Consider the following 11,650-nt stretch of genomic DNA (forward strand, 5'->3'; position numbering starts at 1 on the left):
TCTGTTTGTGTCATCTTCAATTTCTTTCATCAGCATCTTATAGCTTTCAGAATACAGGTCTTTTGCCTCCTTAGGTAGGTTTATTCCTAGGTATTTTATTCTTTTGATGCAATGGTAAATGAGATCATTTCCTTAATCTCTCTTTCTGATCTTTTGTTGTTAGTGTATAGAAATGCAAGAGATTTCTATGTATTAATTTTGTATTCTGGAACTTTAGCAAATTCATTCATGAGCTCCAGTAGCTTTCTGGTATCATCTTTTTGACTTTCTATGTATAGTATCATGTCATCTGCAAACAATGACAGTTTTACTTCTTTTCCAATTTGGATTCCTTTTATTTCTTTTTCTTCTCTGATTGCCATGGCTAGGACTTCCAACTATGTTGAATAAAAGGGACGAGAATGGACACCTTGTTCCTGATCTTAGAGGAAATGTTTTCAGTTTTTCACCATTGAGTGTGATGTGAGCTGTGGGTTGGTCATATATGGATATATGGCCTTTATTATGTTGAGGTAGGCTCCCTCTATGCCCACTTTCTGGAGAGTTTTTATCATAAATGTGTGTTGAATTTTGTCAAAAGCTTTTTCTGCATCTATTGAGATGATCATATGGCTTCTATTCTTCAATTTGAAGAATATTGAAAAATCCTTGCATTCCTGGGATAAATCCCACTTGATCATAGTGTATGATCATTATAATGTATTCTTGGATTTGGTTTGCTAGTATTTTGTTGAGGACTTTTGTGTTTGGGTTCATCAGTGATATTGGCCTGTACTTTTCTTCTTTTGTGGTATATTTCTCTGTTTTTGGTATCAGGGTGGCCTCATAGAATGAGTTTGGGAGTATTCCTTCCTCTTCAATTTTTTAGAATACAGTAAGTCCCCTACATATGGATGAGTTCCATTCTGAGAGTGCATTTGTAAGTCCAGTTTGTTTGTAAGTCCAACAAAGTTAGCCTAGGTACCCAACTAACACAGTCAGCTATATAGTACTGTACTGTAATAGGTTTATGATACTTTTCACACAAAATAAAGAATACATTTTTAATCTTACAGTACCTTGAAAAGTACAGTACACTACCAGCTACATCACTGATGCGTTTACGCTTGCTTCCAGATATCCTGGGCTTGAAATATACTGTACTACTGCACTCTATACAGTACTGTACAGTAAAGTACCTAAAAGCACACCACTTCTAGAGAATGCATATATGTGACAATGTGTGCCAGATACATGAACTAACTTATGTGATTGGATATGAAAACACACATTCGCATCTTTGAAATTTCTCAACTTAAAGGTTCATATGTAGGGGACTTACTGTAATTTCAGAAGGATAGGTGTTAACTCTCCTCTGAATGTTTGATAGAATTCATCTGTGAAGCCATATGATCTTGGATTTTTGTTTGTTGGAAGTTTTTAAATCACAGTTCCAATTTTATGACTTGTGATTGGTCTGTTCATATTTTCTATTTCTTCCTGGTTCAGTCTTGGAAGATTGTCCCTTTCTAAGAAATTGTCCATGTCTTCTAGGTTGCCCATTTTATTGGTATATAGTTACTTGTAGTAGTCTCTTATGATTCTTTGTATTTCTGTGGTATCAATTATAACTTCTCCTTTTTCATTTCCAATTTTGTTGATTTGAGCTCTCTCCCTTTTTTTTTCTTGATGAGTGTGGCTCAAGGTTTATCAATTTTGTTTATCTTTTCAAAGAACCAACTTTTAGTTTCATTGATCTTTGCTATTTTCTTCATCTCTATTTTGTTTATTTCTGCTCTGATCTTTATTATTTCTTTCCTTCTACTAACTTTGGGTTTTGTTTTCTCTTCTTTCTCTAGTTGCTTTAGGTGTAAGGTTAGGTTGTTTATTTGAGATTTTTTCTTGTTTCCTGAGGTAAGACTGTACTGGTATAAACTTCCCTCTTGGAACTTCCTCTACTGCATCTCACAGGTTTTGGACCTTCGTGTTTTCATTTTCATTTTTCTGTAGGTATTTTTTATTTCCTCTTTGATTTCTTCAGTGATCCATTGGTTGTTTAGTAACATATGGTTTAGCCTCCATGAGTTTGTGTTTTTTACAGTTTTTTTTTTTTCTTGTAGTTGATTTCTAATCTCATAGCATCGTGGTTGGAGAAGATGCTTGATATGATTTCAGTTTTCTTAAATTTACTGAGGCTTGCTTTGTGGCCCAGCATGTGATTTCTCCTGGAGAATGTTCTGTGTGCACTTGGGAAGAATATGTACTCTGCTGCTTTTGGATGGAATGCTCTATAAATATTAATTAAGTCCATCTGGTCTAATGTGTCATTTAAGGCCTGTGTTTCCTCATTGATTTTCTATCTGGATGATCTGCCCATTGATGTAAGTGGGATGTTAAAGTCCCCACTATTATTGTGTTGCTGTCAATTTCTCCTTTTATGGCTGTTAGCATTTGCTTTATATATTGAGGTGCTCCTATGTTGGGTGCATATATATTTACAATTGTTATATCTTCTTCTTGGATTGATCCCTTGATCATTATGTAGTGCCCTTCTGTCTCTTTTAACAGTCTTTATTTTAAAGTCTATTTTCTCTGACATGAATATTGCTATTCCAGCTTTCTTTTGCTTTCCCTTTGCATAGAATAACTTTTTCCATCCCCTCATTTTTGGTCTGTGTGTGTCCTGAGATCTGAAGTGGGTCTGTTGTAGACAGCCTACATATGTGTCTTGTTTTTGTATATAGCCAGTCTGTGTCTTTTGGTTGGAGCATTTAATCCACTTACAATTAAGGTAATTATCAATATGTATGTTCTTATTACCATTTTGTTAATTGTTTTGTATTTGTTTTTGTAGGTCTTTTTTCTTCCCTTCCTCTTTTGTTCTCCTCTCTTGTGATTTGATGACTATCTTTAGAGTTGTATTTGGATTGCTTTTTGTTTTTTGTGTATCTATTGTAGATTTTTGGTTTGCAGTTATCATGTGGTTTTTTTATATAGTACACACACACACACACACACAAAGATTGCTTTAAGTTGCTGATCTCTTAATTTCAAATGCATGTCCAATATACTGCATTTGTACTCTCTTCTTCTCATGATTGCTGGTTTTGACTTCATATTTGTATGTGGATGATTTCCTACCTCTACTGTATATTTGCCCTTGCTGGTGAGCTTTGTCATTGATAATTTTCTTGTTTCTAGTTGTAGCCTTTTCTTTTCCATCTAGAGAAATTCCTTTAGCATTTGTTGTAAATCTGGTTTGGTGGTGCTCAATTCTCTTAGCTTTTGCTTGTCTGTAAAGCTTTTGATTTCTCTGTGAAATCTGAACAAGAGCCTTGCTGGGTAGAGCATTCTTGGTTGTAGGTTTTTTCCCTTTGATCACTTTAAATATATCATGCCACTCCCTTCTGGCCTGCAGAGTTTCTAGTGAAAAAAAACAGTTGATAACCTTATGGAGATTCCCTTGTATGTTGTTTGTTCCTTTTCCCTGTTGCTTTTAACATTTTCTCTTTGTCTTTAATTTTTGTCAATTTGATTAATATGATTTCTCAGCATGTTCCTCCTTGGGTTTATCCTGTATGGAACTCTCTGCGCTTCCTGGACTTGAGTGAGTTTTTCCTCTCCCATGTTAGGGAAATTTTTGGTTATTATATCATCAAATATTTTCTCAGGCTCTTTCTCTCTCTCTCTCCTCCTTCTGGGACCACTGTGATGTGAATATTGGTGCATTTAATGTTGTCCCAGAGGTCTCTTAGACTGTCCTCATTTCTTGATTCATTCTTCTTTTTTATTCTGTTCTGCAGTAGTTTTTTCCACCAATCTGTCTTCCAGCTCACTTATTTGTTCTTCTGCCTCATTTATTCTGCTATTAATTCCCTCTAGTGTATTTTTAATTTCAGTTATTGTATTCTTCATCTCTGTTTATTTGTTCTTTACATCTTCTAGCTCTTTTTAAAACATTTCTTATATCTGCTGGTCTGTCCATAGACACTGCATGGCAGACCCAGGTCTTCTTTCTTGTTGCCCAGCACAGGCTCAACCGACAGGGCTGCAAAGCACACTGCAGCTACGATCCTAAATATATTCTTAATTTTAGGAAACCACCCATCCCTGGATAGTACATCACTTAATTATCTGGTTTATAATTAATTAATTGCACACCTTATTCTCTAACTTTGACCTAGAAAATACACTGAAGGATTCTGTGTTTTTAAAATGTCAGTCTTAAAACAGACTACTTATGTCACCTTTGTGTCTTGTGTCCAAGAAAAGAGCCAGAACTTCCTAAGTAATCAAAATGTAAGAGAAGAACTAAAGAAGACTTAGCTAGTTTATACATCAAATTGTTACCTGATTTTCATGCACAGAGTATACTCATTGGGATAAGTGGACATGTCGCTTCCACACATGGGGTTAAAGTCTCTGGGACATCCTGGTAATTTGTACTGATCACAGTTTGGCTAAAAAAAAAAAAAAAGGAAGACAGAAATTGAAGAATAACTTGAGATGTTCTCATCACAAAACAGCTGAGGGGAGGACAGAGTCCCAAGTTTCCCTAGATTTCCTAGAAACATCCTACAGAAAGATTTCTATTTTCTGCAAAAAAAAGTTTTTCTAATGCAAAAAGAAGATGCAGTGTTGAAGCAATGGGTCAACGCCTGCTATGTAAGAAGAGGACCTCAGAAGAAGCTTCAGTTGGGCGGATTTTTAAATGAAAGTCCAAGACATGCCATCAAACCTACTTTACACTCCTCCAGCTTCATAATTTGCTCTTTACTACCATCTCCATGAGAATGTCCTGTTACATTCCACTGTAATCTCTTGGCATAATGCCCAGACACACTCGGGAATCTATCTTTTTTTCTGGACTTTTAAGATACTGGCATTTAAGCAACAGCATTAAAGAAAGCAGTGGGTTCAGAATGAGATCTCAAGGGTTGTTATGGGTTTAACTGTGTCCACCCAGAAAGATATGTTAAACTCCTAACCCCCAGTACCTCAGAATGTAACCTTATATGGAAATAGGGTCTTTATGGAGGTAATTAAGTTAAAATAAGGTTAGTAGAATCAGCCCTAATCCAAAATGACCAGTGTCCTTATAAAAAGGGAAAATTTGGACACAGAGTCACACATAGATGGAAGATCATGTGAAGACACCAAGAGAATGCCATTTACAAGCCAAGGAATGCCTGAGGCTACCAGATACTAGGAGAGAGGAATGGAACAGAGCCTCCCTCACAGCCCTCGGGAGGAAGCAACCCCGCCAACACCTTGAGTTTGGACTTCAGCCTTGCGAACTGTGAGACAATCCATTTCTGTTGTTTAAGCCACCCAGCTTGTGGCTTTATTACAGCAGGCCTAAGGGTCATGGAACTCAACCCTCAGATTCAGTGGAATTGAGGCCAGAGAGCTAATATGTCTTGCTCACAGCCACTTGTCTCCAGCAGGGCCAGGACTAGAAATGGCCACAATGGTCACACCACAGTGTGCAGTGTCCCACTTTAATAACAGGTTAAATATATGGCCTACTATATTTCTGTTTGTGTGCGTGTGTATGTTTTAGTTAATGGTGATCACCTTTCCTCACTTCAGAGTAAGTCACCCTGTTTAGCACTTTTAATAGATGAAATACACATTTCTACTGATATTATCTGGATATATAAAGAGCTAAGCAGGACTGCTCATGAGCCAAACTCTAAAGTAAAGAAATTTTTTGACCCTTTCCATCCTCCATGCTGCCCTTTATCTCCATTTCAGAGCCCAATGTGTTCTTGTTGCCTTACACTCACTAAGATGTTGCCTTCTAGGGCTTCCACAGGAGAGTAGATGCCCTCTTAGGCAATGAGATTGGGACAAGTGGTAATTGGTCATTTAATTTAAAAGGCAATTAACAAAGAAACAATAACAAAAAATAATACACACCCTAAACATTTTCTCTTAAAACATAGAAGAAAACAGAATTGCCAATCTTTTGATGTAAGATGATGACAAGGCACAAGGCCAGCCGTAATGCTACCTACACTGAGATAACCTCCCTTGCAGCTAGGTATGACCACTAATCAAGGTCAGGCCGATGGGATATAAGTGGAATTATTATGTAACAGCTTCTGGGAACCTCCTTTAAAAGAAAGTTGGTGCCTGTCCTCTGCTTCCCCCAATTTTTTATTGTCCTTTGTCCATTCCTCCATCCTTCTCCTGGGTGCATGGAGCTCTACCTTTTATCTTACAGACCAAGAGGACAAAGGCTACATCCTAAAATGGCAGCTCTGTGAGCTGTTATTTTCAGTCCTTGTTTCTTGCAGCTAAATCTAATCCTACCTGACACTAGACATAAGACTTTTCCTATGAATGTTTTAACTAATTAGAATTCTGTACCCTGTCAGTGTAAAAATCGTAGTCATAATAGATCACCTATGATTTCCTGTTTTGGTTTTCTTTAAAAATGGGATTTCTCAACCCCGTTCATATTTGGGACCAGATAATTCTTTGTTGTGTGAGGCTGTCCTGTGCATTGCAGGATGTTTAGTAGCATCTCTGTTCTCTATCCACTAGAAGCCAGTAACAACTCCCCAGTCATGACAATCAAAATGAGAGTCTAAATGTCTCCTGGTGGGTAAAACTACCCTTTTAAATATGGTGAGGATTTAAAGACAGTGTTATGACGAGGTGATGTACAGTTAAAAAATAATTCCCCAGTTATTTACCATTGTTTCATCTACACCTAATTCAAGAACAATTTGTTTTTGTTTTTAGCAAGTCTTTCAAAAGCATTTGACACAGTTCTCATATAAATGGCTTCTTTCTTTCTTTTTTTTTTAAGTACTGTCCATCATGTAGTAAACTTTATTTATTTATTGGCTGTGTTGGGTCTTTGTTGCTGTGCGCGGGCTTTCTCTAGTTGTGGTGGGAGCTACTCTTCATTTTGGTGCGTGGGCTTCTCATTGCGGTGGCTTCTGTTGCGGAGCACGGGCTCTTTTTAGTAGTTGTGGCACGCGGGCTCAATAGTTGCAGCTAACGGGCTCTAGAGCACAGGCTCAGTATTTGTGGCACACAGGTTTAGTTGCTCTGTGGCATGTGGGATCTTCCTGGCCCGGGGATCGAACCCGTGTCCCCTACATTGGCAGGCAGATTCTTAACCACAGCGCCACCAGGGAAGTCCCAAAATGGCTTATTTCTTTACACTCATGTTTATGCTGTCTTTACATTTTTAATTAAAATAAGACTGGAGACTCGCATAACAGGCTTGTGAACACACACACTTGAGTCTTGGTGAGAATGCAACTCCACTGATGGGAAATAATCCACTTTACAAGAGAGTAGTCATATGAGACAGTAGTCTATCTACAACCAGTGAGTGACTGATCTGCTGTGGAAATTGTTCAGAGAGATAGGAGAGGGTCATTTGTCAGTTGCTTAAATGGAGGATGCCAGAGTGAGTTTTTGCTGTTATTATGCCCATTTTCTGAAAGAAAATCAAACCCAAGAAAACTGAGTCATCTGAGCAAAAGTATAATTGGGCACCCATTAAGTGCTGAAGATTGGGTACCAAATAAAAAGACATCATCCTTGACCACAAAAATATACAGCTTACTGGAGGGAGACAGACAATTACAATTCAGTGCTATGGTGGGCTAACGAACAGCACTGGATCTGGAGTCAGAACGCCTAGCTTGGAACCACAGTTCCAACCATTTCCATATGACCTTGACCAGGGGGATAATAATGGTACCTACTTTTAGTGCTATAAAGGATTAAATGAGTTATTCTGTACAAAGAATTTAGAACACTGATTGGCATCTAAGCATTTATTGTTGAAGGAAACCAGGCTATGGCACCCCCAAAATACGGCTCTTAGGTATAAAAATTATTTCGAGCTAAAGGCAGTTAAGATGCAGCTCTCTCTCCCTTCTCCTTTTCCGCCTAAAGGCAGGATATAAATTCTCCTCTAGCAGAGGTAACTCTGGATTCTTATCAGCCCAGAGGTGGCACCTGAGGAATCTGCAAACAAACTTTACTCCATTAGTTTCCTCCCATTATTTATCTTCCCACTGTTTGCCACCCTTGGAAGCCTAAAACCATTTTCCTTTGTCCTGTCATTTATCTACAAATTTATTGCTCTCTGTTAAAGATGTTATATAAGGCAGATTGCTAAGCCACCTCCTTGAGTTACTCATCTCCAGGTGTTCCCATGCATATGCACAAAGCATTTGCTAATAAAGATTTGTTTTTCTCCTGTTAATCTGTCCTTTGTTATAGCGGCCACAGCTGAGAAATTAGAAGGGTAGAGGAAAGATGTTTTTCCTCCCCTACACTAGCATGGTGGTGATGTTGATGCAGTATAGTTTGAATGGAAGCACAGAGAAAGTGCATTTATGTCTCCTTTGGAGAAAGAAAACAGGGTGGGAAGTTTTCCTGGAAAAGGTGTGTACTGAATTGAATATGCAAAGTTACCTAACCCACTGAGGTCAATATCCCCATATGTAAAATAATAATATCTATCTGTATTACAAGGTCATTGCAAGAAATGAGAGACTGCATATACAAATGGACCATGTCAGACTAGATATTAAAATAGAATTCTGACCCACAACCTTAGCAAGCTGCCTAGGAAACCAACCTATTATTTAGAATAACCAGTCCAAGAAGTTACCTGCTATAAGTCAGACTTGTAAGAAATCAGACACCTATCTCTAGTGACATATAGGAAGCCAAACAGTAAGCTCTGTAACAATTGGCCCCAAATGGCCAGGAGTTGATTAATAACTGATAGTTTCCCTAAATTGTGTCTCTGCTTCCAGCTTAGGCCCAATCAGAGAATACCACATATGCCCTCCTAATCAATCACATGGGATGCCTGCTTCTAGTTACCCATCTACAGCCTCCCCACGCCAGCAGCTTCAGTCAGGGCACACCTGAAACCTTCCCTTTTTCTCATTATAAAGCTTTCCCACTCCTGCCTTTGAATGTGTGTGTGTGTGTATATATATATTTTTTCTTTTTCAAATTCTTTTCTGTTATAAGTCACTGCAAGACATTGAATATAGTTCCCCATGCTATACAGGCAGGTCCTCGTTGTTTATTTTATATATAGTAGTGTGTGTATATTAATCCCAAACTCCTAATTTTTTCCTTCCCTTCCCCTCCCCCTTGGCAACCACAAGTCTGTTCTCTATGTCTGAGTCTGTTTCTGTTTCATAGATATGTTCATTTGTGTCATATTTTAGACTCCACATTTAAGTGATATCATATGATTTGTCTTTCTCTATCTGACTTCACTTAGTATGGTAATCTCTAGGTCCATCCATGTTGCTGCAAATGGTATCACTTTGTTCTTCTCTATGGCTGAGTAATATTCCACTGTATGAGGGTGAATCAAAAATTATCTGCACTCTGGCTGTAAAATTTATAGAAGTTTTAATACAACTGGAGTGCGGATAATTTTTGACTCACTCTCGTATATATGTGCGGCACCTTCTTTATCCACTCCTCTGTTGATGGACACTTAGGTTGCTTCCATGTGTTAGCTTTTATAAATAGTGCTATGAGCACTGGGTGAATGTTGAATAACTAGCTTGTGCTTGTTCTCATTTGGTTTATCTTCCTTTCCTTCCAGAGAATTTAATTTGTTAATATATATAAATTATCTAGTACAAGGTGTAATTATTAGGCCTAGGAACTTCTGAATCACCAAAGGGAACATTAAAGGAAACAAAACCCTGAGGCCTTCAAGGCTTGAGCTATTTTCAGCCAAATTTTATATTGGGATCTGTATCAAAAAGCCTGCCTGAGAATCTGGTTTCTAAAGAAGCAGTCCACTGTTTCAAAAGTGGTAGGTCAGACCTGAAAACCAGCCCCCAACCCAAACTGTGAGGCCTTCACTGTATCAGTAGACACAATAAAAGTGGTTTCTTACTTACTGTTCTATATTCTGAATGTTGACCACACTGAGCATTCAAAGGGGCTGCAAGAAGAAAACAGACATTTTAAAGGATGTGATTAAGGTCAATTCTTCATAAGGGGTTTTTTAAATCCAGCTTGTGATTTATACAGGCCACACCTTCTCCCTTTCTCTCCCATGTCTAACTTTTGAAGAACTACTAAGAAGTAGGTTTAGTTGTGTTCTGGCACCTCTCCTAGTAGGCACACAAAAAACATTTGGCACGGGTTCCATAACTGACCACCTTGATAGGTTTGCTTGAGAAAGGAATTTGGAGCTACATAACAAAAATCAGGGAAGAGGCCCTGATGCCATCCTCAGATATGTTCCCAGGGTTAGTGATCCTGCACTCCTCCCCCACCCCCGGCCCCAGCCAATTCCTGAGGAGCCAATGTAAGTTCAGGGATCAGAGAGAACTTCCCCTGAGCCTCAGCGGGATAATGCTTACCCAGCGCTTGGAACAACAGCAGAAGACGCCATGTCCCGAGGTCCACCTACTGCTCCTTGTAGGGGGGTGCTCCAGAGATGAACAGGATGGGGCTTCAGCTGAGACAGAACTTAGGGCAGCTGCAGTACCCCCAGAATGGTTCCCTATTATCCAGCAGGACATTCAGAGCCAGTGCAAAGTGAACCGGTAGCCCCCACTGAGTGACATCTACCTCAGTGGTATGCCTGTCATGAGATGCAAGCTCCAGGCTGACATACAAAAGTGACTGCAGAAAGACCCTAACTACAGCCCCCAGCACTTCCCTAATGCCAGCAGGACCTTTGCTGACGATCTCTAGCTCTTTGCTCCATGGCTCTCCATCATCAGGGGACCATGTTCCCCCTCTTCCTTCACAGTATTTAAGAAATAAAAAGTCAGATTTTCTTTGCTAAAAACCCCCCCGAAGTCAGAGAAGTAACTCAATAATTCACAATATTCTTTTCCACTGTGGCTCAGGGTAATAAATACAAAACACTAAGTGTTACCATTTTAACTCCTTCTTAAACTGGTTGTCAAGTCTGGCTGGACTAAAGCTCTTTTTCATGAGCCCAGGAGTGCCCTGTGCACTTGGCATTCACAATTCCTGATTCCTGTACATCTCCTGCTGAGGTTCTGAAGGGTCCCTGGTACATAAAAACCCAACTCCTGATCTTGGGCTCCAGAAAATTTGCTTTAAGGGAGAAAGAGCAGATACTAGGGTCACCAAGAAGATGCTGAGAATGGAGCCCAAGCAAGAACTAAAGAGGGTGACTGGCTCCACAACGCCACTCCTGCACACCCCCAAGTTGGAATCCCTACACTACCAAAGGTAGGGCCTGGAACCGCCAGTAACGGTGCACGGAGGGGCGCCAAGGCCGCCTGGACCCGGGGAGGGGCAGTTGCCACCGAGACCATCCTCTCAGTAACTCCATGACCCGTCCTCCTTGGACCAGGCCCACTGTGAGCATTACCTGTTGAGTCCCACCAGACCAGGAGCAACAGCAAGGGCAGCGCCTCCAGTGACATCCTCCCTCCGCAGCCGGCTGTTGGGTCCCTACGCTCCAGCGCGCCCCCGAGACACGGACAGCACCCTTGGGTTGGACACGTGACACGGGGTGTGATGGAGGGGCGGATAAAAGGAGGAAGAATGGAGCAGTTAGGAGGAGGGGGGAGGAGCAGGAAAGGATGGGTGGGACTTCCCTGGTGGCTTAGTGGTTAAGAATCCGCCTGCCAAGGCAGGGGACACAGGTTCAATCCCTGGTCCAGGA

At 40.0% G+C, this 11,650-nt stretch overlaps 1 protein-coding gene across 1 annotated transcript; it reads right to left on the minus strand.

The window, feature by feature from the left end:
* Positions 1 to 329: 329 nt before the first annotated feature.
* Positions 330 to 11,408, minus strand: LOC130847926 (serine protease inhibitor Kazal-type 2-like; the record flags this gene model as incomplete). Its single annotated transcript, XM_057725659.1, has 4 exons — positions 11,354 to 11,408; positions 9,897 to 9,940; positions 4,330 to 4,439; positions 330 to 351 (listed from the first exon to the last, which is right to left on the minus strand). Coding segments are annotated over exons 1-4 (231 nt in total), but the record flags the coding sequence as incomplete, so codon positions are not given.
* Positions 11,409 to 11,650: the final 242 nt, after the last annotated feature.

Source organism: Hippopotamus amphibius, chromosome 3 (genome assembly GCF_030028045.1).
Source record: "Hippopotamus amphibius kiboko isolate mHipAmp2 chromosome 3, mHipAmp2.hap2, whole genome shotgun sequence".
Classification (NCBI taxonomy): Eukaryota; Metazoa; Chordata; class Mammalia; order Artiodactyla; family Hippopotamidae; genus Hippopotamus; species Hippopotamus amphibius.